This window comes from Gasterosteus aculeatus, chromosome 13, assembly GCF_964276395.1.
Source record: "Gasterosteus aculeatus chromosome 13, fGasAcu3.hap1.1, whole genome shotgun sequence".
NCBI classification, from domain to species: Eukaryota; Metazoa; Chordata; class Actinopteri; order Perciformes; family Gasterosteidae; genus Gasterosteus; species Gasterosteus aculeatus.
Genome location: NC_135701.1, coordinates 14,018,403 through 14,046,385, shown reverse-complemented (window position 1 = coordinate 14,046,385; position 27,983 = coordinate 14,018,403). Strand labels below are relative to the sequence as shown.

General features: G+C 43.5%; 1 protein-coding gene across 3 annotated transcripts; it reads left to right on the top strand.

Moving 5' to 3' along the window:
* The first annotated feature begins 56 nt into the window (after positions 1-56).
* pdlim2 (PDZ and LIM domain 2 (mystique)) lies at positions 57-27,775 on the top strand. Of its 3 annotated transcripts, none has more exons than XM_040195379.2 (10): positions 57-479; positions 6,421-6,552; positions 8,331-8,482; positions 10,822-10,891; positions 11,117-11,262; positions 12,287-12,350; positions 21,979-22,097; positions 25,484-25,632; positions 26,121-26,226; positions 26,695-27,775. In XM_040195379.2, the coding sequence occupies exons 2-10, from the start codon at positions 6,460-6,462 to the stop codon at positions 26,885-26,887; spliced, it is 1,092 nt and encodes a 363-aa protein (XP_040051313.1). In that variant the 5' UTR covers positions 57-479; positions 6,421-6,459; the 3' UTR covers positions 26,888-27,775. The 3 variants fall into 3 exon arrangements, with proteins under 3 accessions (XP_040051313.1, XP_040051316.1, XP_040051315.1); XM_040195382.2 differs by having other exon boundaries at positions 164-479; positions 25,487-25,632; XM_040195381.2 differs by lacking the exon at positions 57-479 and adding an exon at positions 2,092-2,532.
* The last annotated feature ends 208 nt before the right edge of the window (positions 27,776-27,983 follow it).

Below are 27,983 nucleotides of genomic sequence, written 5' to 3'. Positions count from 1 at the left end.
CGGTGGATGACGTCACTGGTTAATTGACGTGGCGCACGCTGCTCCTGCTTCGCGCCGCCAGCAGGTGGCGCGAGCACACACACGAACAAAACAAACAAGTGTCTTCGAGATAAATGGCTCAATCATCACTGCTGCACCCTCCTCTCACAAAGTCGTCTCCTCTGAAGCGAAACGCCCAGTTTGTGTGTCCGTGTCAAGGCTTTTGTTTTGGTAATAGCACGTGGCGCTTTGAGCTCTTCCCGCTGGTCCCAGTGCGCGCACAGCTACAGGCGGCGGAGACGAGGACTAACAGCGCGTCGCCAAAAAGCGCTTTCTGCTCCGTTTGTTCTCATTCTGGACGCGGTTGTTGTTGTTGTTGTTGTTTCAGGCTGAGTGGAACGGGGAATAGCGCTCTCTCCGCTTGGTGTGTTGTCCAGGAGCGCGCCGCGGACTCAACAGGTGGAGAAGAAAGGCCCCTGAAATCACTGCTACTCACCTTGGTGAGTAGAATAAACGTGATGCGTCTCAATTAATCAAACCGCATTAAACTGGCACGCAAAACGAGTGTCCTTTTCACACTGGTATCGTTAAACTGTCACTTTTCTGTTTTGTAAGGAATGTGACATGAAGGTTTATGCCAGGTATTGTGATTTGAAGTCCTTAAACCATAGACTACTGTATCTCAAAGTGTGGGAAGCTCAGAGAATGAAGTCAAGTCTCGCTGATTTATGATTGATACCAAATATGGATTAACGCGTGATTCGCTCTCACGCGAGTTTTTTCTTTTTTTCTTTTTCTCTAATGATGCGTGATATTTGTGAAAAATGAAAAGTCAATCTAGCTGACAGTGAAAGGTAGGCCCACACACGGAGCTTCCCACCTTCTTTTGGAGACATGCACCCTGTTAAGGAAAGCAGGGAAGGTTACTCTTTGCACAATAAGCAGTCCTTGTGATTTTTGGAGCGAATGGACTTTGTGCAACCTCAGGAATCTTGAAGTCAGCATTTGCATCGTATGTCACATTGAGTTTTAACTGGTGAACCAGCTAACATTTCTCTCCTAAAGTAACCTGAATCAGTTCTGGTTCAATACTGAACCCTGAATCTTTGTGTGTTGAGACATGGCCGTTCCATCAAATGGATCTTGTGAGTTGAGCAGGCGTGAATGCACTTTGAGGTGTTGCTCAGAGTTCAGCTTTAATCTACAACTTTCTCAATGAAACTTCATCCCTTCCCCAGTCTGATGAATGCTCTACATAACCCTTCTCTCACTTTATGGGTTTCCTTCCTTTTCTTGTGCCGTTTATTGAATGGAATCGGCCTGAAGCCATCCAGGAAATAAAAACAGTCCTTTTTTTAAATAGAGAAAAGCGGTGGTTTTTACCTTCTAACACAAGGGAAGAATTGTTTGTTAATCAAAACTGCATTTACACTTTTAACTTGCGCAAGGACTATGTTGTTAGTTATAACTGGTAGGGTACTTCTGTGAGGAACATGCTTGGAGTTATGCAGGAAGTTGGTTAAGTCTGGATGGTGAAAGTGTTTTTCTTGTTTCATTTCATTCATCTGTGGTTTTAACTGCGGCAGAGGCCTTGCAAGAGATTTGACAGTTGGTTCCTTCACATTACATGGAACCTATTTGCAGCGACGTGTTTTCTGGGGCAGCGGATGTTTCTCGCACCGTATCTAGCAAGCTTTTGAAGGCACTAAGGTGCACCGTTGCAGAGTGTGCAAGCAATGAACAAAGCGTTGGTGGGTCTTTGGTGAGAAAAGCCTAATTGTGAATGCAGAGGATGTGGTGAACCGGTCTTCTTGCCGCGCAGACAGAGTCTCGATCCTGAGCATCCGCAACATGATCTCCTGATAACGATGATGCAGGGGAACTGAAGCAATCGTGACCTAACCGGCCATTGTAGCAAAGCTGCATGAAACGAGTAAGAAGGGATGATGGGTAATCTTGTAAATTGTCCTTTTTATATAATGCAGAGGGTACGATTATAACATTTTCCTACAGGGGCGTGCCTCCTTAAAACTGATAAGGGAGTTACCCACAAAGTACAGGTATGGCTAAGTGCGTAATTGCTTGGATGACACGAGCTATTCTCAATACGTTATACAGAAATGACTGTACAGAAACTAATCAACCAACACCCTATTTGACATCACTTGTTGGGTGATGTTATTTCTCCCTAGCGACTGCTGCTAAATCTAACCAAGTGGGTGTGATTTTTAAGATTTTTTTCACTCTGCTCAGTCCAGGGAGAGGCTCGCTATTGCATTCCTTTCCTTTTTTTTTAAAGTCAGTGTGTTTGTCCAAGTGGATGCCGCCTTGTCAGTGTAGTGCGTGACACACAGGGTAGAGTCAACAGCCGACCGCATCGCCGACGAGAGCTGTGGAGCGTTGGCGCTGGTGTAGCATCAGTGAGAGCTTTGACAAGCGTGATTCACATGAGGAATATTCCCCCTCAGCCGCAGCGGATCATCTGAGCGCGAGAGAGTGCGTGTCTTCGCATCAAAGCTCAGCCTGAGCTTTCCGTTGGATTTACAACGTCTGGTATGTTCATCAGCTGTTCGTTGAGTATTGGCATGTCAGGGACTCTGTGCTTGTTCATTCAATCCAGGGGATTTCTCCTCCGAGTTCAGGGAGAAGAAGAGAAAACATTCTCAGCGAAGCGGTGGCGAGTCGACGTAGGTGGCCGGGTTTGACTCTCAGATTTTATTGTATAGAGCTTGAGTCAGCAATCTTCAGTTAGTCTGATGCCTTCCACTTTGTGAATATGTTTAACTACCACTGCAGTAGAGCTTCTTTCCAAATGTTACATTCCATTGCATGAATGAGGTGTTAATTCTTGGGATCTGCTAAACGCACTGATGGAAATATTCATCGGATGGCCCTTTTCTCTCTGGATGTTTAGCAGGCAGTGTGCGCGTTCCATCGAATGCATGTAGTTTCCTCCACTTTTCAACTCTGGTCAACGTGACCACTGGTTGCTCGAGCTGTATTGTGATGACGTGCTGAACCAAGTTAATGACTCATCAGGTGTGCCGCATTACAATTCAGTAATTACACAGTGTCAGACTTGTGTCAGCAGGTTTAGCTCGTTCAGCCTAAACAAGTTTAGTTACAGAGGAGGATTGTAGTCTTTTCTCATTCAGAGTCAATATAATAGTAAATATCCTAAACCAAGAGCAATTGCCAAACTACTCCATCTTTGTTCAATGTGTCAAACATCTGGCTAATAGTAATCTGTCGCTCATATTTGTTTTGGCTTCACTAATCAATTTAGTTGACACAGTGGTGTGTTTTTTTTTTTTTTTTTGGCCTTGGTTTTCCCCTCTGAACAAAGAATGTATTATTGAGGTTTTTGCAAATGTAAACCCTTGGGGCTTTGCATGTTGGGGCAATGAGCCTTGGAACCAACATTCGGATAGACTCGCTCTTTCCCTTTATACCTCCACTATCTCTTCTGCCTGTAGGGACAATCTCTCAGATGTGACAAGTTCCAAAAGGCCTTAGACACACAGACAGAATATACATGACCGGTTTGGATTTCTTCTGGAGGGAATGAAAATGTGCCTTACAGAAGCTGAATCTGAGCTCATTACATTCTGGTCCATCACCTGCCACACTGAAGTGTACTTTGATGTGATTTAGCAGCTCTTTCAGGGAGAACGATCCAGACCCACAAATCTATTTTGTTTGTTTAATCGCAAGCCCAAGAAAAGCTGAAAATGCTCAACATTAATCAGCTGGGGCGAAATGTACAGGTGATTGATTCATCCTCAGTATTTCATATTCAGAGCTACAAATTGGTAGAAACTACTCGTGAAACATTTCACATGCACAGCCTTCTAAATCCTTCAAAAATGAGTGTCTTCAGTTAAATGGCTCAACCTAAAATGTAGGAATTGTAGTATATTACATTGCAGTATTTCGAGCTCTGTTTACCAATTTAAACACGTAACTTCATAAATAAACCTCTTCAGGACATTTGGATGCTACTTCTTGTAGTCTTTCTGACTTGAACGGTGGCTGTTTGTTGGAATGCAGGTGAGACGTGAACATGGCAGCGGTGGGAGTGAGTATGACGTCGGCCTTCAGTACCAGTTTCTCCTCTCCTGCGTGCTGAACGCCTGCTATGCCTCGGCTGACCTGCGAACAATGAAATGGCTTCATCACTAGAATTCCTTTCTTTTGTGTGTTGAATTGTCCCGTCACATTGGTGTGGCCGCGAAGGCAGATGTCACCAGGACCGAACTTCCCCATTTAAAAAAAAAAAAAAAAAAAGTGAATTGGCAGCTACCCAAACAGTACTTTAGTGCGATGTTGTTTTATGCGAGCAGCCTAAAAACTCAAGTGTCCAATCACGCCGAGGGCGTCCCTTATCCTCGCCACCAGCATGCGTTTTCCTTCTCCGCTGTTTGTCTACTCATCGCATACTTTCACCATCCGTTCGCTTTGACATTTTCCACCACTAGCGTTTTTACGATGCTTACAGTCAACGTTTAGGCGGGGAATTAGCAGGTTGCTAATGGCCGCTCTGTAAGAGAGGCTGCTGAAGCTCATGAGACTAATGGACACCCCCAGCGGCTGGGAAACTTTGGGGCGGCTGCTCCCTGTCATTATCACAACTCCACTTACCTCTGGAGGCCATCGCAATTAAGAGACCCTAGTGGCGGTGAGCCCGGCAACCCTGCTAATTGGCCCAGACTGTTAATGGCTCACTGGGTCGGCGCTGCCTGTCCCAACACTCGTGGAATGTGCGGCCCTTGAAATGGGCCAGTGTTTGGAGGGATTTAGGAGAGCCAAATGTGGCCGATGTCCTTGAGCCACTTTGACTTCGGTCAAAGACTTTGAGTTTTGATTATATCTTTTAAAAAACTTATCATGAACTGCATGTAATCATTGACAGACTGATCTCTATAGACAATGAGCAAGATTATTTACAATGTTGGCCAAAGATATATTAAGGTTTGGTAAGCGGTGCTTTGGGTGACGCTGGACATTGGAGTGCGGTAAACCGTATTTGGATTGTCCGCTATTAACAGAGTTGCAGTACGTATTCAGCAGTTAAAAAGGTTTACGGCTGAAATGACTTGACACTGTTCTGCTCAACGTCCTGTGTGACTGGCTTTTCTCTGAATTTTGAAATGATGGCAATGATAATGGTACAAAAACGAGAGGTCACAATGACAATGTTGTTGCGTTGATGACTACGAACAAATTCAGCATGTCCTTGTGTTTTTGTTTTTAAAAAAAGCTTGTCTTCATGTGCCCCTAATAATATATTATAATGCTAATGTCAGCTAAATGTTTCAGACCCAGCGTCTGCGTGAATTGTTCAGGTGTTGATGAGATGTTTATGGTCCCGAGTGCTTATCCCGTCATCACCAAACGCAACTCTTGTGTCTCCACATGCAGTCCTGCAAGAGACGAGCTTCAACTGGCATTTAAATTGCAGGTTACCCCCCTTTTCAAAAAGCATTATCATTATAACTACAATCACTCTCTAGTGTGGGCCCATTCATATTCTTGTTTTGTTAACTTGAACAGGATCCAGAGGAGGCAGATGATTGGCGTTAATGGGTTTAAGTACTTGATATCATTTATACTTTGAACCGTTTAGGTCTTTATCACCTTGTTAATCGCATTAATGTCATACTTGGCAGGATAATAATTGACACAATTAGTTTTTTGGTAGGAATTTTTAAACACGCACTGCTGTAGTCAAGCAACCTAAAGCTTTATAGCTAATAATGCCTGAAATAGCATCACTTTTAGCACACTGTATTTTGTACTAATTTCTATTGTAGGTCTACACAGCTGAGTTGTTGCCAAAAAACCCTCCAATAAGCCAGATGGTAGCACACAACGCAGTGTGTGTGTGTGTGTGTGTGTGTGTGTGTGTGTGTGTGTGTGTGTGTGTGTGTGTGTGTGTGTGTGTGTGTGTGTGTGTGTGTGTGTGTGTGTGTGTGTGTGTGTGTGTGTGTGTGTGTGTGTGTGTGTGTCCTATTCTCATAAATATGTCTTAAAGGGCTACCATACTATGTTGTGATGTCTTACTACTACATTGTAAACAATGTCCACAATGAAGCACTGCAAAGCACCCAGCTCCTTGCGTGCTCACACAACTTTTAGTTTGCAAGTTTTATGAACAAGCATTTGGAGTTAATGAAACTCTTTGGTGTTGCAGGCACTCTAACAATGTTGTTCATGTGTCTTTGGTTTCCGATTGTTCCAATTCTTATTTAATGTGGTTGCTCAATCTTCGTCAAGGGGACTCAGGCCTGTGTGTGTTGCTGGAGATTAAAGGCAGATTATGCAAATGTCCGTGGTCTTGACTTGTTCCTTTAAGCCAGGCCAGCAGAGACTGATTTAGACATGTATGTTGCACAAAATATAAATATATTTTTAAAATTCATTTATTTTCTTTTTCTCCAGGAGTTTCGACACCTGCGTGTGTGCTGACCTGATCACTAAATGGCACTGACGGTGAACCTTATCGGTCCTTCGCCATGGGGCTTCAGAATACTTGGAGGACGGGACTTCAAGAAGGCCATTACTGTGTCAAAGGTACTCGTCAAAAGCAGCTCTGTTGCAGGAAATGGTCCCACTTTATCAAATCATGTCCTCTTTTTTTTTTTTTTTTTTTTTTTTTTTTTTTTTTGTCCAAACGCAGCCTGTAATTGCATGCAATGTCGACTTCCTCCTCACTACCTCACTTTTCTTGTGTTTGTTTTTGTCCCTGGGCTGCCCCGTACCTATTTCCTTGACTACCGAACCCGTTGGAGAAGAATGGAAGTAGATTACATTAGAAGGAAACCACTGATTACAGTAGAGGTGGGAGGTGAAGGGTTCCTGATTCCACAGTGCAGAATGTGGGTTTTTGTGATCCCTCGTGCATTACAAGGTTCATCAGTAAATTCACACACAATACAGACTAAGCACCGTAAACACCATCAGGAAACCTTCTGCATGCCAGAAACACCCAGTTCATTGTGGTCGCACAGCACCAGCTGCTTTCACGAGTGACACTTCCCCAGTCGCTCCTCAGACTATAAAAGATGGATAAAGTATGAACCACGGCAGGGTACCAGAGCTTCACACCAACTTTGACTTCAAGCGTTTATCGTTGGCCTCCTCTTGACAACCTCTTTGTTGGAAGAACTATTTTTCTATCATAAATCAGATTTCGTTACTGCTACCTAAAACAACGCCAGCACTTTTACTTGTCTCAAGTATCAAACGGGTTCTCTGGATTTACGGGGTGGTTCCTGCTGAGAAAGAAATTTATCACTGAAATCTGTTTGCGAACCCAGTTTAAGAAACTACTCGTCTCCCCCTGTCTGCATCCCTCCCTGCAACCACAGGGTTCATCCCATCTGAAGTGGTTAGCACTTGGCACAGAGACGACATGGGTGCCCTCTTTTATTCCTGTTGGCCTGAAAGATAACTAGCCTCCATTTCACTCTGGCAACAACCCTGGAAAAGAGCCCCCGACTGCTTAGTTTATGTGAAACCAGGCGTGTCCTGATCAGAAAAGGCGTGCACCAATGTGGGTCACCACAGCAACACTTGATTGCCTCTCGAGTGGGCCATCGGATATTGCCTCGCTGCCCTCTTGCTTGACTGAACTGACAAACAGCCTATTGGCTGGCATTCTATTTACCTCCATATTGTACTCCAGAGATGCAAGATTGAGTCTTTCGTCCTCTCTGACTAGCTCTTCATTCGGTTTGTTTTGCATTCTTCAAGTTTTATTGCATTTCTGTTTTGGTTTTTTTAGACGATGGCAAATGCTTGTGGCAAATGTTGGCAATTGTGGCAAATACATCCACTCTGACGATTTACCAGCGGCATCAACTTCATTTAGCCTTTTGTATTGGTATGCCTGCGCGTTTGGGTGTGTGTGCCGGGGACAAAGGAGCCAGGTTTAAAGCCATGGCAAGGATGTTATGTTTCAGCCCATTAGTGTGGAATTCCCTCTGATGTGGTGATATTGCATTGGCTTTGACATGCGGTGAGGCCGGCTGCAAAGGTCAGGCCTTCAAGTAGTGTCACACCAATAACTTTCCCCGAGGGTGTCATGAATCTGTCCGCTGTTGACCAGCACCACCGTGATCCATGTGGCTGGAACGCTTTGGCGTTGGATGGGTTTCGCTGTGGAAAGACTGGCATATTGGCAGTTAAGAGCATTTTGAGGCAATTTGCCAACAATTTATTTGTTGATGAAGTTTCAAGAAAAAAAAACAAGTGTCTATACCAAATGGATGGCATCCTTAAAGGATTATGGTCAGAGGAAGACCCGGGGCCAGAAGGACCTAACTGGAGCTCATTCTTCTGTTCAACAGGTCACCGGGGCCAGCAAGGCAGACCAGGCTGACCTGCAACCTGGGGACATTATCTTGGCGATCAATGGGAAAAATACGGCCGACATGCTGAACGTGGAGGCCCAGAACACGATCAAGAACTCAAAGACCCAGCTGCAGCTGGTAGTGGAGAGGTACGCTGAAATGCATCACAGGCTGAAAGGGTTGTGCATATTGGATTTACTAACATTTAATGCGTACAGTTCCAAGCAACTTTGTGCACGTGAGTATTCCTAATCGTTTGTGCCAAGACCAGATGCCTCGGCTTCCATCAGTGTTTACTTTCTTTTTTTTTTTTTACACGTCATGCGGACAGGGAACAAACAAAAACAAGTGATTTCAATCAGGGGAAATGCCAGCATGTATGAAGGCCGCAGTGTTCCTTCCCTCGTAATAACTTTGTTTGGATGATGTGGAGTTGGCTGCTTAAAATGCTGTCCTTTGAGCCAGGGCTGCTGTTGGCTGGCATTCTGATTTAAAGGTCCTCCCGACATTCTCATTTATTGTCACTGTTTCTCCCAAAGACTCTTTCTCTCTGCTCTCTCACGCACGTGTGCTTTCCCATACTTCCTCCTTGGACGTCTGACTGTTTTCCCCCCTCTGGATTTTTTCCTGCTGAAGTCATGTCTCTCTCAAGCCAAAAAGGACACCTTTTCTTACTTCTTGCCCGCCCGGTGCAATGCCACTGTGTAGCCCTGCCACGTCTCTAATCCCACTCTGTTAGCTGTCAGCGGTTCTCCTTATCCAAATGATTAAGTAGCTCCTGTCGGAAAACCACTCGCGCAGCTTATCCATTTGAATTGTGTTCAGATAAGCTTTCAGGAGGTCTGCCATTGAGTAGTAGAAATCAGTAATGTTTTTGCTTACTTACTTTATCCAGCTCAACATCTGGCTGGAAGAAGCCGGCATCAGCGGTTTTTGCTGCTGTGTCCCGAGGCAGTGGTTTATTGTCGGTGCTTCCAACGACATGTTCATCCTAGACAAATGCTATGTGGGCTTATTTTAGCATAACAAAGCAACTACAGCATCGCTGTCTTGTCATGGACCCTGCAAACATTCGTCTGCCTTTGTTCGTGCCCCCTTGTTTGGACTTCATTGTTCGTTGATGCCTTGCGGATGATGTCATGTTGACCAGAGCTGTTGTCTCTCTGTAATGGAGTTGGAGCCCAGTGGGTGTAGTTTTACCATACGGCTATACTGGTTCCTCTTTGATGCTGTGCATGTACTGCTGTGTGTGTTGTGCAGCTGGCACCATAATTTAATCACCAAAAATTCAGGACACTTACTGTTTGCCGCAGCAGCAAATGCCATATGAACTGGAGTTTGCCTTGATTAAGCAGCAGTGCTACGCATCAAACCGCAATAGATTGTTGTGCTTAAGTCAATTTTTATTTTTTATCTTTTATGTTGCCCGAAAACCCAACATTGGCCTCAGAGGCCTAATTCTTTGAAATTAACTTACTGTTTTCCGGCCAGTGCAGGAATACACATTTGCAATGACGCAGAGTCTTATTGAGTAGTGGCTTGTTTTGTCCTATATACCAGTGTTTAACCTTTTACCTTTGTGGGGATTTGAATCCTTGAACTCAGGTCAACATTATGTTCTTTTAATGTTTGATTTATCTTAACAGAGAGGTGTTCTTACAATGCACATGTTTAAAGAATCTGCTGCGGGCGGTTTAACTGCATGTCTTCTCAATGTTCAGAGTTAGTATCTGCATGTTTGGCATTTCTGGGCTCTAAAGTTACAGCTTTAATTTCACCAGCAGCTAAATGTTTTTCTGTATTGAAAATGTATAAACAGACACTGATCTGATCACTGAAAGTTTAATTTAGCTCACTTCCTTTTTAAAGTGGAAGTTTGGCGCACAGTTGGGACATTTTTCTTGCATGTGGTTCCTAATTCGAAACTGTTTTTCAGACCGTCATTTCGTCTTCTTGTCATCTCCTCTACTTAGCATTGTAGAGCTTGGGCCACGAGAGGTGTGTTTCTGGGTGATTTACCACAGGCATCCAGGCCTTCCTGTGTGCCTCATTACCTCGGGCTCAACCCATAGCCAGTCAGCCAGGGGGGCACTGTGTGTTTATATAGCCATATTTTCCCCTCCAAATTCAATAATGGGAATTGCTTACAGAATATTTTCAGTTTTAGAAAGTAAAACAAGTTACTAGTTGGAAAGATGAGATCCATTGGAATATGGATCTCATCACAGAATCTGCAGTAATGGTCTCCTACAGTAATTCGTGGCCACATGCTGATTTGATTAAAGTAGATTAGCAAAAGGGATGTCAAATGATTTTTTTTTTTTTTTGTAGTTCGTTTTGAAAGTTTTTACTTTGTTTCTACAGTCATCACCTTCTCTTGTAAGTGTTTTAGTTCAGCAGTGATGAGATCAGACTTTGTTCCAAATGCTACATAACCTGCAGTTTCATTCTGTCTTATTTGATTTCACGTGGTTTTCTGATTTTCAAGACCTGAACCTCCCAGTTCTGGACGGACTAATGGCATCAGCACCCCTGAGCAGCTCACAGGGCGCTTCCAGGTCAGATTTGGATTTCAGTACTTTTTCCTGTGTTTTATTGAGATCATAATTGATCCCAAAGCACCACCTAAAATAAATGTTGATGCTGAATGCAAAGTCTTTAAACCTTTTATTACACTTCTCACTCAAGCCGTTCACTACCTGTGTGGCAAAAATGCATTGGTAATGAGCCAATTACTTTCGAGTAATAATGCAATAACATTCCTCTGATGTGGTGTTTTGAAGGAGGCGGTGATAGTGAGTAGAGATGAGAACCAGAACTACAAAGAGTACACAATCTCCAGCCCCGCGTCCCCTGGACCTTATTCACAAGATCCTTTTATCAGCCAAGGTGTAAAGAGGGAGAGCCTGACACCGTCCCCCAACAAGAGGTAACTCACTCAACTTTACGGTGTTCATAAATTACTTTTCATGCCATTTCTCATAGACATCAGCCCCATTGGCTGCAATGTAAATTTGATTTCTGAGGCAGAGTACAGTCCTTTACTTAAGCATCCACTCTGGACCCCAAAGTCTTTACATAAATAAACGTAACTATTGTTTGTTGGACCGATAAGGCTCCTTCAGCCAGCTTGTCCACTCCTGCACTGTGGCCGCGCTTATCAATGTTGTAACAAAGGAAAAGGATTATACAGTCTGGAGACCTGCATGTGATCTGGTTACTTGTAAATTACAGTTTACACAGTCTGCCTTTCAGCATGAACGGGGTCTAAAGATAAAGTCCTAAGGCTTTTTAATTTCAGGTGGACAGTTGAGTCTCTTTTCAGAAACCGGTCCATTCACTACTTCAATAGGCCTATATGTGGACAAAGGGTTGCAACAAGTGCTCTCTTGACTCCACAACAGACCCAGAGTCAAATGGGTTTGGGCATAACTGGGAGAGAGAGAGAGAGAGAGAGAGAGAGTCAAACCATGGGATTGTACTGCGGTGACAAAGGATATGCACAGGATATCACATTCCACCGTTTGCATTCACGTTAACAAAAGGTAGAATGTAGAACGTTCTCCTTGCCGCTCTCTGCACGGCCATTTGTCGACTCTCCCGGACAACTTTAGTAGGTCAGTTAAAACCTAAATATCCTTTTAGGTTACCCGGAGTACCATAATTATATATTCCATACAATAACTATGAAAAAGGAAATATGAAATCCTTTATCACAGTATATTTGTTTACTATGATATTGTATTTTATACTATACATTTGAACAGAGAATTTACTACATTCGGAAAAATGTTTTGAAGAACTTTTTAATTAAACGACCCGACAGGAATGTCTATTTCGGGACCATAACACTATAAATAGAAGTGCTCAATTCAACAGTCCCAGAGGGCTTTGCCAGTCTCATGTTGTATATTGATTTCCCCAAATCACACATATCTGTGTCCCTCTGTTAGTGTCCTGTTGCGTCCATGGTCTCCAGAAGAGAAAAGTCACAGGCTGTCCAGACCGCTGTCACAGGTTGGTTTCAGTTTTCTTAAATGGGACAATCCACCTACTTTTGAGGTGGTTTTCAGTTGAGTTTTATTTTTTTTATTACATTTTTATTTTATTGACTGTCCTCCATGCTAAACAAATGCAGCTGAATTCCCGCTATAAAATAATTAGAATAAAGTACATGGGAACAATTGGTTCTTAGCGAGCATGAAATGACTCCTCCAACCAGTGTATAAAATATGTCTTTGCTTTCATAATTAACATTAGTTACTGTCAAAGTGAGGTTTGTGTCCCTTTTGCCAGGTCACGCAATATAAAAAACCTATAGATTTGTTCGATTTAGAAAAACCTGTACCTGCAAACATGTTTAACACAAGCCTGATGACTTTCTAATTAATCTATTTTATGGGAAAGAACGGCACCAGATTGAGAGGCTGTGTGTGTGTAAAAATCCCAGTTCCATTGGTCCCATAGGTTTGGCATTTAGAAGGGCTCTATGTGGAATGCGGTTCCATTTTTAGATGGAATTGTAAAACACCAGAAAGGTCAATCTGCCACACATCTGTAGCTGCAGACCTGGTCAGTGCAGCTGAAGGCCGTTGATCTTTAGATCTGTGTTTTCCCTCCACGGCTGCAGTCTGCAAGAATAACATGTGTGAATTCTTGGCCTTTCCTCTTGAATTGTTACACTCTGAAGCCAGAAGATGCCCAACAAAAGATTTGTGCCCTCTAGTCTACTGTATGTGGACTTAACGGTAACGGCCGGACGCAGATAGGGTTTGACACTTTTTTTTTTTTTATAGCCGGGAGTGTATAAACTTCAAAGGTCAGTCTTTGAAATTTTTGACTTTAAACTGAACAACAGTCTGGAGCCGTTGCATTCAGAGCCTGCTTCAAGGGAAAAAAATGATAGTTTCTGTCAAAACAATGGCCAAAACCTTTAGTTGTCTGACTGGATCACTAGCTCTAAAATATGAGTGGTGAAATACAGACTCGGGGTTATCATAAGAATGAATCTAAACTATGCTGTGCTTATTTGCGTTCTAACAACAAAGCCAAGAAGTGGGAAGCCGCGTCTGGAAAGACTTCAGTGAGTTGGAGAGAAGATGTTGTGGGAAAGTTCATCATGAGCTATTTCCGCTATGCCTACATGCTCCGTCTCATGCAGGGGTCCCACTGATGGAACGTGTGAGATGACGGAGCACGCAAGACCCTCTTGTAATCGCTCAAGGAATTCTGGACATTTTTATGCCACTGGACATTACTGAAAGTTTGCTAAATATGCAGAGGTTTGAACTTAAAAACATTCAAGCATTCCCTTATAAGGGTCCGTTTGCTGAGAAGGTTCATTTTTAAAATCTCACTTTGTTTGGAGTTCTTTATACTGTTTACACGTTAAATGGGATTCAGGTGCACATGTTGCACACAGCGATGTCCGCCCACTGAGACTGGCAGCCTGCGTTGCTTTCTTTCACACTGACGGAAAGATTAACGACTCCAGCTATGAAGTCATTGCAGTCTAAGTGACTCTTTGGAGAATGCCCTTTTTACTTTTGCGCCTTTTTTATTTATTTTCCTAAACTACAACTTGGTTGGCAAAGGAATACCACTGCAGGCCGGTAATTCTAGTTTTATCGGTCTCTTGTGCACCCCCGAACTTTAAAAAATCTTAACTTTAACAGAGACCATTTTGGCCAAAAGTTCTCATCTTGGCCTACTTGCCATTTAATTTTCGATTTTCTCTCTGAAGACGTCGTAAGCCTCCGTTCAACATCGATTCAAAACCACATATTAAAAATAATACTATGGAGTTCTAGTGAGGCGGCGGCAGGAAACTATGGTGGAGAAAACCACTCCAAAAAACACATCAGGATCTTTGTTATGGCTGAAGGAAGAATGAACGATCCTCTTAAATTCGTCTCACAGGGACAAATTTGCATGTTTGCGGTATTTACGGAGTCTCTCATCCCGCTTTACAATCTTTTTTTTTTTTTTTTTTTTAATTGACCATTTTGTCAAATTTTTCTGATGTTGGAATCTGTATCCTCTGGGATGCTGCATTCCTTCAATCTCCCTCTTCTCCAATATAAATGTGGCCTTTTGTTTTTTTCTTTTTTAAGCTTCCTTGAGAATGTTTGGACTAATATCGAACTACATGTTGTGGGAAGGATTCATTCTGAGATGTTTAATCACTGCTTTGTCCTCCCTTTCCTACATCTTCTGGTGTTCACGCTGACTTGGATTGCTTGCTCTGCTGGCTCTGCATGACAGACTGTGTGTTTACTATCATCCAGCCCAGTGGATGGGATTTTAGGGTTTTTGGCTGACCCCATCCACCAAGGGACGCCTACCCTGCTTTTTAAAGTGGTGACGAGCCTCCCGCCGCAACGCTGTGATTAGTGAGTGGAGTTCTTTCAAAGCTCCTCGTGGGGAAACTGCTGGGAAGAGTTCTGCCATGAGCACATGGTGCATTATGCTGCTTGGGCTGGCAGTAACACAGCGGCCCAGCCAGCACCAAGATGTGGAGCTTCAATGACAAGGGCCTCTGTCCTGCCTGAGAGGTGCTGAGTGCTACCGTATCGGGTGATCGGCCTCTCAGAAAGGCTCCTAAAAGGCTTTTCCACCCTCGTTTTGGCCCACTTGGTGAGGCGAGGGGGACTCTAACGGGATCCACAGTTTTCCGGGGTGTTGGATGTCCTGAGAAAAAGTCTGTACAATAGTGTCTGTGATGGAAGAAGCTGTGGAAGGCTGGTGCTGCACTTTCCCTCGCGCGTCACAAGGCCCGTCGTCCGTGGGATGGAGCTGGAAGAGACGTTTACGAGCACCGTATCAGTCCACTCGAACACGGCAATGTACTTTGTCCCTCATCGTCGAGTCCAAAGTGTCTGCGTGTTGTCACACGTGTTCGGTCTGTTGCTGATTAAAATTAAATTCCATTTAAAAAAGAAAAAAAAATACACCTGCACTTGATGTCTTTCACATACGAAAGGCCGAATGACTTGAATGTACTTCATTGTTCACGTTTTTAGTATTGTTGGGGGAAACTTGTATTTGATTTATCTTTTTTTGACTGGGTGTGTTCACTGACTTCTCAACTTCATAATGTCCACTAGCTCTCAAAAGGAGCAAGGGCATCCTAGATTCCTGCGAGCGGGACATGAGATAGAATCTGAGCTGGCCGCCACGGTCATGATTCAGAGCATTTGTTTATATCATCAAGCAATGACCACATCGGGATCTGTTGCACAGCGCAGAGCCGAAACCAGACTGCTTTTCATGAGACGCGACCCATTGCTGGGCCATTAGAACCAGGGTCCATCTCTGGGTTTGCAGTTTCTGAACTTTGAGGTTCCTGAGGGGCTGCCTGATCCTGTGCAGGCATGAGGTGGTTTCTTTATAAATATACATCTTAGTTGGCCAGCTCCTGCAGGGTAACACCCGTGCAGACCAAACGTTTTCCTCATTTTGCTAAATTGGGTGGAGTGGCCTTGGCTGTGTGACCGATCTCTGTATCCAGTGAGTGCTGGGTAAGTGTCCTTTCAACACCGCCTCCATCCCCTACGCCACCATGTCCAGTATTCTTGCAGCCTGTATGCCAGCGGCTGGCTTTGTCCCGCTCTATTTTGGAGATTGTGGTGGACTGGAGTGCAAAGCTGCGGCCATCGCTTTGGCAAGAAATGTAGACTTGGCATGGAGAAATGCAATTGCGTTCTTTTAGTTGTGTTTTTTTGGAGTCCAAAATATAAAATGTTATGACTGTTGGTTAAAGATTGCCTCAATCAAAAGCTTTATCTGCAGGACTTTGATAAATGCACATTACCTGATTAGTGGCTTCTCTTTGAGCCCTACATACAGACATGCATGTTGCTCCTTGACGATGGTTCCTTGGAATGATGTACTATTTCAGCTCTGACATGAGTTGGGCTGTTTAGTTTGGCAGGCCGGCGGCATGGCGAGCCAGTGTCAGGGGAGCGCTGCTGGCCGTGGTCACAGTGGAGCAGTGTGTTCTTCTTCTACCTCTCTGTGACTGGACAGCAGGAGTCCTTTCCACATGGACTCCGTTGAGCCTGGGGTCCATTGTGGCCACTGCGCGGGCGGCATGCTGCTCTCCTCAACCCCACCGATGGATCCGCTCGCCCCGGTTTTTCTTTGCCTCGGAGTGGAAAAGCAAACTACGGCCCTCTTGATTTCCCCAAGCTTGCTTTTTTTTTTTTTTTTTTTTTCAGGCCTCTGGGTGCACTCGCGGGGACAGTGATCCCTGCAAGTTTTATGGGGAAATGTTGGCCAGAGAGATGGGTCCTTTTACTAGTTGATGCGGTTTACGAAGGTGGTTGAACGGTATGTCAACATTCCAGAAGTTGTCAAGGAAACGTATAACTGCCCGCCAGTGTGCTAATGCCAGCAAAAACAGACATGTGAGCCTACTTTGTATCTCCTTTTTATACACAGGATGCCACCTACATTTTGGAGTGATGGTTTCTAAAACTCAATGTTTGCCCTAAATCCTAGTTGTTAAACGGACTTTGTTTTAGCCACATAGAATTACTTCACTTCTGAAAATGATTTGTTTTCAGTCTACTGCAGTTATGATGCTGTCCAGTTTATATTCCCTTATGCAACTGAGAAGAGGTGCCTGGTGACTATAAATTAAAAGTACCAGGAAGTACAGTAAATCAGTTCAGCCCTAATGAACTCCAGATGTCTAATGAGCTTGATATTCTGCCCTGGTTGGACCCTTATGGAGAATTTAATAGGGATGAATAAATGCTCAGACTCTTATTCATTACTCATAAGGTCTTTGACTTTTTGTGTGTGTGTGTGTGTGTGTGTGTGTGTGCGTGAGCCTCCCTGAGACCACCTACAGTATGATCACATGAGACTGCTTTGCCTTCTCACTCACTGAGATTTAAATTCAGGCTTAATCAGGTTCATCCATATTATGTGCTGAGCTGCAGGATTTATGAACATTACTGTTCAACTTTAACCTGATATAGTTTTTGCTGAACAGTTCTTCCTACTTCCACTTGTAAAGCCTTCAGTGTGTTTTCAGAGTAAATTACTGTATACTCATCTTGTTGTCTTCATGTCTCTGCTGCTCATTTGGCCTCTAATCTTCTCCTCTACATATGGTTTATATCTGAAGCGGTCTGATGGTGTGTGTGTGTGTGGCCATGGTGAACAAATGGAGAGAGGGATGTATTAGAACTTGCATTACAAAGATTTCATGTTATTGAATGCTGCAGTGTAATCCAGGGCCAGGCATTTATACATATGAAGCATTGTAGAGGATTGAGAAGCTTGTGCTGGCTGTCTAAAGCTTACTCCATGTGCTGTACGGACTGGATACTCTATGAGAATATATTACATCCCTATTTAGGAAAGGAACTCTGCATGCCCTAGGTTAGAAAACTGGATACTCTATATTAAATGTTGGGCTTAAACACATATGAAATGTAGGAAATGAACTCATTACTTGAGCCAGCCTCAAGGTGATCGTATCATTATTTAGTCTTGCGTAAAGCAGCTGCAATGGGAAATGAGGCAATAAAGAAGCTGAAGAATGTTAATGACATAATTTTGATACAAAACCTAAAACAATCATGTTTCAGAACATGGACACAGTGATGCACCGTCACTTAATTACAAGGCAGGGTCCATCTGTGACTGGATAATGAGTAGCTCCGTTAGCCTCGGGTCTTTGCACAGGACCTCCACCAATGCACACCGCTGGATAGGAAACGCTGTACGCAGCGCTGTGCTGCTCATTCCCCACCCCAGGATATCTGCCCCCACCTTCACCACCTCCTTTGTGGAGCAGCAGTCATGTCTGGGGTGGAGACGGCGAAGAAGCAGTAATGGCACTTTCTTACAGCAGCGTCAGGCTTCCCAAAATAAAAGCTCCCCAATGCATTGGCGCAGCGCGCTGCTGGCTCATGCCCTGTAATTGAAGCTGCAGGGTGGTAATGACGATGATGCAGAGTGGCTTGCTTGGAGCCAGTCTGAAGGCTCCACCCCAGGCAATGTCCCTGACGTCTTCTATAGTCCTTGATATGATACCGCTGCCCTAGTATCTCTTCAGTTTCCTGTTTTTGTACCGTGACGTGGCCAATAAGCTTGAGGCGTGTTCCTGTGATGGAGCGATTGTCTTCTCCATCCCTTTCCCTCCAATACTGACTCTGTTCCAGAACTTTTTTCTTTTATTTATCCGTGAGTTAGTTTCTGTAGTGGTCCAACTGGAATTGCTCCTTTCAGCTGCGTCACAAGATGCAATTGCAGTTAAACAACTTTTTCCACATACCTACAAAATCTGAAACACCCGTCCAAGAGCTTTATTTCATTAATTGGGTACTTAATCTTGTAAAATGGCCAAATTCCAGTTATTATCTTCTGATATTACCCTCTGTTCATGTGAACGAAGACTGAGCCTCTGAGCGGCATTGTTAAAGGAAACCGTAGAACGCTCGCTCTGTGGACCAATGGCTGCAGAAGCTCTAGGAGCGATCCGGGTAATTTCATAATTATGATTCGAGCCATTTTATCTCCATGGGCCGCTGAACAACTTTCGTAGGAAGGAACACCGTATCCAGTTCTGTTACACATACATGGTGTTCCCCCTTTGTCTCCCTTTACATGCTGGGATAGACATCTGGCCCCTTCCAGGAATAAAGCAGTTGGATACAACATGGATAGATGGAAAATTAAAATAAACAGCAGGGTTCAACACAACTCGTCTGCCACCTTGGCTGCAGATGTCTTCCCGTGCACATGCTGCAGGAAAAAGATTTCAAAATTGAAGCCTCTGAAACTTTGCATCTGAAGCAATCTCTCAATCATTTCCATAGTTTTATTACAAACTTTTAAAAATGTTGTTTAAGAGATTAACACAACTAATCTGTTCTATCTGTAGTGTATAGTTTTGGTAAATGTGAGCTCCTGAATACACTTCAGTGCAGCCAGCCAGAGGAACAGGAAGAATCGCTTAGTTTTTCCGTCTCTCTCATCTGACACATACCCCCATGCGAGAAAGAATGGGCCTTCCTCTGCCTCCCTGTGTGCTACTCCCTAAACGTGTTCATATGAGACGTGGTGCAGTTGTACAGCGTATTCTGCATTGAAGCTCTGAGATCAGCTGTGTGTAATTGACCGATGGCTCACAATGGAGCACTGATTTTAGAACAGATTTGTTTTAGAAAGCTTGTTTAAGGCCATTACAAACATGACACGATGCTGCTAGAAAAGGTGGGCATTAGTGGATGATCGTGATGGAGGAACTGCTCTTGTTGTGCAGTTTTCTTAACCTTCCTGCGGTCAAGCTCGATCACTGCTGCATTCTCGCTGTCAGTGACGTGGTTGTTTCTTCTCTCCCATCTCCCTTTTTGTTTTTTCTTTACTTATTGCATTCCTCTTAAGTCTTAATTGTTATCTGTACTTCTTCTTCTGCTTTTGGAGAGCTGGAAGATCTCTATTCAGTAGCCAAACACTTGTATAACAAGAGCTTGGTTTCATCTGCAAATACTGTGCAGCTTTACCAGGTATTCTTGAAATAATACCTAAAGTATGACCGTCCATCTGGTCTATGGCTGTGAGATTGATTTACAGCAGGAGAGGACATGGGCGTCTCTATTCTGTGCTCTGATGACAACGAATATGTGATCGTATGAGCCTGTAGTTATTATACTGGGTTTATTTTGGGAGGAATCAGTGAGACGTCCCAATGATCATTTCTGGTAAAGGCTTCCCGGCACGCACCACAAATCTACCCACTCACTAAAGAGGAAAATTGGTCTTGATTTGAGAACGGCGACCTTGTTCAAAGAGTTTCTGAATTGGTAGCGGGTGCTTGCTTTGAAAAAGGCAAGTCTTTGACTCAATCACTGCCCTTGCGTCTGCATGGAGCTCCAGCATCACCTCCAACTTTAATATCAGACATCCAGTGGAAAGACCTGGTTGGAGACGACTCTCCGTCGGATGGAGCCTGCGTAACACTCATGCCAGCTGGGGACGGTTGAGGGAGAAAAACTCAGCGAGCCCAATTATAAAAGCTAAACTGCTGAAGCTATTTGACTCAAACTCAATGTTTTCCTGGACTCGGCACAGACCTAAAACAAGTAAGGGCTTTGTTTCCCAGCAAACAAAGTTGTAAGGAGTATTTTCTTGTTTCTCCTTGTTTTCATATTTTGTTAAAATGAATATTACAGCTGTGCATGAGTATGCTTTCTGAGATCAGTACGTGGTCACTGTTACAGGTGGACATTGTTAGATGCCTGACAGTTTGTTGGAATTCCTGACGACAGTAAAAGTGTCTGTGTTGAGTTATGTGCTGTGCAGACTTGGTCCAGGTGTGCTGAGTGTTTACTGGGAACATGTGCCTGAGCTCACTTTCACTGGTTGCTTCCTCCTGCACTCTTGTAAAATAATTGAACTTGAATAAATCAACCTTTGCCCACAGTGTTGTAACTGTGTATCTTGCCTTCTAACAGCTCCAATAAAAAAAATGTCATTGGCACAAATGCTGAGACCTTTTAGTTTATGAGCTTCTTGTGCACAGGTCAAGTAGAAATATACTCTGGTTTTAAAAAGACTTCTGTAGAAGCATCAACCCAAGCTTTTTTACTTAAGTAAAAGTACTGGTTTCAAAACTACTTAAAGTATAAAAGTAATGTAAGGGAAAAGTTTGTCCATGCAAACTCTTCATGTGTAACCTCGCTCACAGAACATGTCAGTCCATTTATCAGAAGGTGTCTTCAGGTCACGTGACCTGCAGTTAGAAAAAATGGCGATATCCAGAGAAGCAACGCTGAAACGGGGACAAATGTATCGACCCGCATGCTACATAACTTAAACATTTCTGAAGCCTCTCATGAACGGTCCCCTTTTGACAAAAAGGCAAACGCTCACTTAACATCCAGATTGCCTTCCTGAATTACAGTATTGTTTGTGCTCAGTTTGGCTCAAGAGGTTCTGGTAGTGTGGAATGTCTCATTTGGTGGTGACTGACACTGTTTATAACTACCATGAATAATTATGACATTTGCACAACATCTGGAAGCCATTGATGTGCATGCTGGCGTGGTCTTTCCTATCAGACCAACACTGGAGTCTCTATCAAACATCAGCTGAGGGGCAGAAGTAGCTCTGATATAAATGGTAATCAAGAAACCAAAGGATGATGTGGGTTGCTAAGACTGATCCTCAGTAGAGGAATCTTGGGTGTGACTCATGCAATAGAGACCTCGGGGCATAACACCCAAGCAAACGATGACAAACTATTGTTTGTTTTGTGCAGGAACATTTATGTAGTGTTTCTTCCTAATGGAGCAGTTTTTAACTTACGGATGCATTTTTTTTTCTTGTGGTCATAAAGGGTGCAGTTCAATCCGATTACTGCTTACTAAAATGAGGGAGCAAGATTTATTCAGTGCCAAATTGCTGCTTGGAGCAGCCATCCAGAAATGCTGCGTGTGGATTCATGCCTCTTCATTGAACATGCCGTAGCTGTTATTATAACTTTTTTTTTTGAGTAACATTGCATCATGATCCAAGCACTTACATGCTGTCTTAATAGTCCGCCGCTACGAACTTCACACTTTATTTCAGCTGCTAATGTCGAACTCACTCTTATCTCTTTCCTTTTTGACTCTGTGCTCCACAGGAGTTCTCCCCTTCAGACTACAGGAGCAATTCAGTGTCCAGCAGAACCCCGACGCCACCAGGACGCTACTCCCCCCACAGCCCCATTGATCAGGACGTACCCATGTCCCCTCGTCGAAGGTAGAGACCACTCAGCGTTTTTACACCGCTAACGGGACAAAACACCATAGATGTACTGTAATTATATGCTTGAACATGCAGAACAACCTGTATATTCTCCATTTTGGCCAATTACTCCTGTGAGTGTAAAACACATTCTAAAGCTTCTTCAAAGTTACAGCAAGAAGTTTGTAATCTTACAACGGTGTGCATCTGTGTACAGGCGCGTACAGTCGTTCAGTGCCATCTATAGGCCAGAAGGGGTTACGCCCCCATATTTAAGCCTACAAATCAACATTTGATAATAGTCATCTCATACACAGGAGAAAACGTTAAGTGAAGCTTTTACTATAAGCTGGTACCAGCAGTAATCACTGCCTTCGTAAAGGAATGCATCTAGTTCTTGTTTGATGCTCTATTTAGTTCTGATTTGTTTTTCTGGCAGTGTATAATCTCTTCTAACAGCTCAAGGGTATCTACTTACACCTACAGGTCAGTGGAGTGAACATAACTTTCCCCATAAGCCTGACAAAAGGCTTTTTTTATTTTAGAGATGTTCTCTGATTACATGAGGTTATTTCACTGGTTGTTATTTCCGTTTTACCTGTATTTGGAATTCCGCTGGTAGCACAATCTGCAGGAAACATTCCTTTGTACATTTGGAATACTTTTTCTGCCTTTCAAAAGGTCATTGTGGGAAGTCAATTGAAAGGGCAAATAGATTTACAAGTCTGTCAAAACCACACATGCACACAATTGTGTGCGCTTTTTAATTTCCCGCCGTGTTGCAGCGGACCGTTGATTCTTTGAGCTGTTAGCAGCTGCACTGTAACAACAAATTTATTGTGTCCATCATCTGCAGTACCATTTCCCCTTCCTGCTTCGCCCCAGCTGATGAGGGGATGGTGCTGTAATTTGACCGTTCATAGTGTGTAGGTGCTGCCCTCTGAAATGTTTTGGAGATTTGCTCATAGTCCCCAAAGCGTTTTGTCTCTGCAGCAATGCGAATTTTCTTTTAGTCAAACATAATCCTCCGTCCACTGCCTCTGCTGGAGAGCCTGGTGCCTGTTTCCACAGTGAAGGATGGTTGACTTTGGCACCAGTTCCCCCCCGTGGGTATCCACCGCTGATATGACATTTCAACAACTGCAGACATAATACGAGCACCCCTATCTTCCCCCAAAGGTCTGATTTCTTTTTCTTTTTTTATAATTCTTTTTTTACTTCTACACTTGACTGGGCTGCTGCAGACCAACCCTCTCCCAGCTCCTTCCCAGCCAACCCCAGACTCAGTGACACCCTTTTCCCACCCCTTCGTGTCGCCCAGAAAAACACCTTTCAGTTAGACTTGTGTCTTTTCCCCTCTCGTTTGGTTAGAGGGGTGCGTGAGTTGCTTGAAATACAAGGACAATTACTGTAAATTAAAGCTGAACTATATTTATTGGTTTTCTTTCCGTTTGAGGTGAGTTGTCATTTTGAGTTTCATTATTTATTTTGATTTTCATTGGTCAGAATGTACAAACTGATTGTACAAAACTAGTTGTTGTGCGACTGTTTCAAAAATGGGCTTGGAATGTGGTTGATGTTATGCTCATGTACTATGACTAGATCTTTATCATCGCAGCTCCGTGCCAAGTCTTTGCATGGAAACCAGCAACACATATTTATCTACATTGCTTAGATGTTTCCACATTTGTCACTATTCTCAGAGGACCTACTGATACTTTTCTGTCCTTCATCCTCACTACTGTAGTTTTTGGGGTTTTTTCTTATTATTTCACCCCAACTTTCCATTTGGTATACAAATGCAATTTCAAAAGGGATGCTGAGCGCGGCGATAATGGAAATTGATTGCCGGGGTGGAGCTGCTGAGCATGGAAAACTTGGAGGTTGTGCTTCAGAAGTCTGTTTTCAATTTGAACAATGTTGTGTGATTCAGAGGGAAAAGTGTCTGAGCGGTCACATGTTCTGATTTCCATATCATTTTTCAGCCATGTTTATTTAGTAAGAAGTGCAGACAGGAAGAATACACAGACACGTTGAGGAAAGTTGCATAGAAGAGGGGGGCATCATTTTTTTTAAGGTGTTATTTATGTTCTATTAATGCTGACTTTGACCGTAAGTGGCCATTTTGTGTTCCTTTTTTTGTTTCTAATATTTGATAAGACATTGACAATAAACAAGTGTTTTTTTGTTCTTCGACCAAAAGACCAAATGTTCTTGACTGACCATGTCTGTCATCTTACTTCTATACAACTAAGCATGTGTTTGCCAGAATAGTCAAATGCCTGAAACGAGAGAACTGACTGCAGCGGAGGAAACCAGCGAGGACAAAGTGTTTTTCTGTGGTTCATAAATACCAGAAACCTCAGCGGCTTAAAAGCCAAATGCGATGAGACTTGTTCTTGTCAAATGAGTTAATCCAGTATCGTTGATTGTTTAGCAACGAATACTGTCCCTGCCCTGTTCGCCCAAACTCGAGCGTGTGTTTTTTTTATTTCTGATCCCGTGAACAAGAGTAGAGTCAACACAACTCGTTTGTCAAGCCACTTGCTTTTGTCGTAGTACAACAATGTCGGAGGGCAGTGATGCCAAAATGTTTCCATACTAAGGAGGTTGTCATGGTCTGAGTAGATTCTTCACAGCACGGGTGTTGGTTAAAGAGTAAATGTTTTTTTGGACGATGTGTTGCATGGGACAACAGAAGGGACAGTCTGCTGCAGGCGGGAGGCATCGAACTACACCTGGCTCTGCTGGTGTACCGGGCCGACCGGTTCCTTCTGACAGCAAACGCTCACCACCTCCCTACAGGCAAATACTTTGACATGACCACGTCCTTTGTCTATTTCTGTATGCTCGTGAATCATCGCGATCGAGTACGGATTTTCGTACATGCAACATTTTAAGAAGCTGTGAAAAATGACTGCTTCTCCGCCGGATAGAGAATCTGCTTTCTTTAATGAATTGTCGGCAGTTACTCAAAGGTAAAGCTTCCCCTCCTCCTGGGCTTTGACAGGTCGTAATTTTGTAGCTGTTATCAATTCAAGGTACAAAGCTCGTGTCTATCATGCCTTGCGTCAGTCACTTTAGATTTGGCACATTCCCTGTAGTTTGTAAGTGGAACGTCGGCTTTTTTTTTTTTTTTTTTTTAAGTGTCCTTTTCTGGGACTGATGTTCGATTGGACGCGGTTTGGCCGCATGGTCTCCAATCTAGACTTGAAGGGCATTGGTCAAAGTCTCAAAGGCAGCTGCTGCATATTCCTTCATTTCCTGTGGATTCAATGAAACCAGACTCAAGTATTTAATAAATGGACATTTTCTCTGGAACACATCACCGAGATACCATGGTATAACTTTTGTTAACATGATGACCTACAGCCTGTGGTTTTTATTTCCTCCTCCTACAGCAGTTCGAGCTCTGACTCTGCCATGCAGAAGTTTGACAGGGAATCCGAGGTGTACAAGATGATTCAGGAGAATAAGGAGTCCCGCACGGCGCCTCGTCAGTCCAACACTTTTAAAATGCTGCAAGAGGTCCTGGAGGCTGATGAGAAAGGTTAGAAGCACTTGACATTAGCAACGGATCGCTGTCTATTTAGCATGTAAAACTCAAATGTTGCACAAATCTTCTCAGACATTTATTCAGAATCTAAAATCTGTAAATTTAAATTCTCTTAACTTTTATGTTGTGATGTCTTAGTTGGCAAATTCTCTAAAAGTCCTATTTTTTTTTTTTTTAAGTGCATTGTTGTCATGCGGCCATCACCGGTGCAGGACGGAGAGCAACTCTGTCCTACTTTTCCCACCGCTCTGCTTGTGATAAATGTCAGGAGCGATAAGTCCAGATGGCATTCAAGCAAGCCTAACATTCAGTCATGATATGTTGATGACCAATGTGTGGAAAGTTGAGCTTGTGATGACGAGTGGGGAAACACAAACATGCTCCACTGACTGAGGGCAGTGAGGCCCAACAAGATGTTGAAAAGCGATGCAGACTTGTCACAACATCCCTCTCAGCTGCTCTGTCTGTGTTCTTGACTCCAGAGGCGGCCCAGAAGTTCCCAGGACTGCTTTCGCCCAACTCGCCCATCCAATCGGTGGGAGGAGTGAAAAAGAACCACACCTGTGAGAAATGCGGCACCGGCATTCTGTAAGTTCCCTGCAGTTTAAAATAATTTGCAGTAAAAGCTGTTCCACATGTAAAATGGGATATTAAGTGTGTGTGTGGTCTTTTTTTTGGGGTGGTGGATGTGCAAACGAGCAACTGGACATTATCACTATTACATTGAATTATTTAATTTACTTTTCATATTTTAGTTTATCGCAAAGCTTTATTTTAAGTAAAGTGGATCAAATGTTAAGTGTCATGATACAGATGTTATCGCCCAAGTCCAAATATTTTCACTTTTTGGGACTAAACTGCCTTGTAAAAATGGCATCGCCACATTGCTCAAAGCATTTTAGGAAGTTCAAGTGTAACTTAAGCATGCTAGTGTTTGTTGTGTCAGCTTGTCACCTTTCCGTAAGCATTAAAATTGAAGTGTGATATGTAATCAGACTTATGCCACTTGATTTTCATTGAAAATGTCTGATAGTCCTGTGTTTCAACTCTCCACAGCACACTGGCCGTGCGCATCGCGGACGACCGCTACCGCCATTCAGAGTGCTACACTTGCACAGATTGTGGTCTTAACCTCAAGATGAGAGGTCACTTTTGCGTCGGCGACGTGATGTACTGCGAGAAGCACGCCAAACAGAGGTACCAAGGCCCAGGAAGTTCTCCTCAAGCCACAGTGTCCCCGCGCCAATGAGGGTCATTCTGCACCTGCCCCCTTCTGGACTTGGAGCGCTGCTTGTCCTTCTGAAGCTCCAACCCACCTGACTCGGTGACAGACCTTGGGATGGGCCGTGGAGGTGGACGCTGGTCTACGAAATGGCCGAGGATATTCTTTGCTGATCACATTTAACCATACTTTGCAATATTATGATTTAACTTTCTTGCCTTTTCTTATATGCGCATTGGGGCTTTGTTTTTCATATGACCCGTCCTGCGTAGTGCATTTAGATACTTGCATTTAGGCTCTAATGATGCACTGTTGCCATGGACTTGAGCCCACATCACTGTTGAGGCCAGATTTACACCATGCCGCGACTTTAGACAAACTGAACGGGAGTCTCTCTGACGATCTGGATGACCATTTGAATCGCCTGACTACAAAAAGGGACCAAAATTTCACATAAACTACATGCCATTTTACAAGTGAACTGTACGCAGGTGTGTATGGATGCACGCATTCACGTGCAGAAGCGGAAGGTGGCTTCTGCGTGAAATCCCCTCCTCCGTGTGAGGTCTGTGCATGAGAGGGAGAAAAGTTTGTGTATTTTGCGCTAGTCAGGCCAAAAGCCCTTGAGTTTTTCTATTTCTTTTGTAAGCAGAATTTATAGCAGAAGAAAATGCATATTTGCTGACTTGTTATGTGGCTTAAGAGGGACTATAGATGAGTTAAATATATATAAATATACACATATTGTTTTGTGATTGAACTGTATTCTATAATAATGACCATTTCAAATGCATGATGTATGCACAAGACATTTAGTGTGACAATAAATACTACTCCTGTCCAGCTAAAGCAGTACTACGAGAAGCTATATTGTTCGCATTACTTGTGGCACTTAATAAAATCGCACAACCTAAAGCTACATGTCTTCCTACATCCTCAGCGGGTCTCTGCCTTGTCTTTGAGTATTTATCTTTTAAAGCAGAATGTTTTGCTATACAGGTATGGCAAATATTTCGTACTCAGCGGCCTTTCAGTTGAACGTTTTGTCACGGCTGACTTTTTGTTGCTGCTTGGCCGTGAAACGCAGGTGTAACTAATTCCATTCATGGTCTCTGGGAGTTGG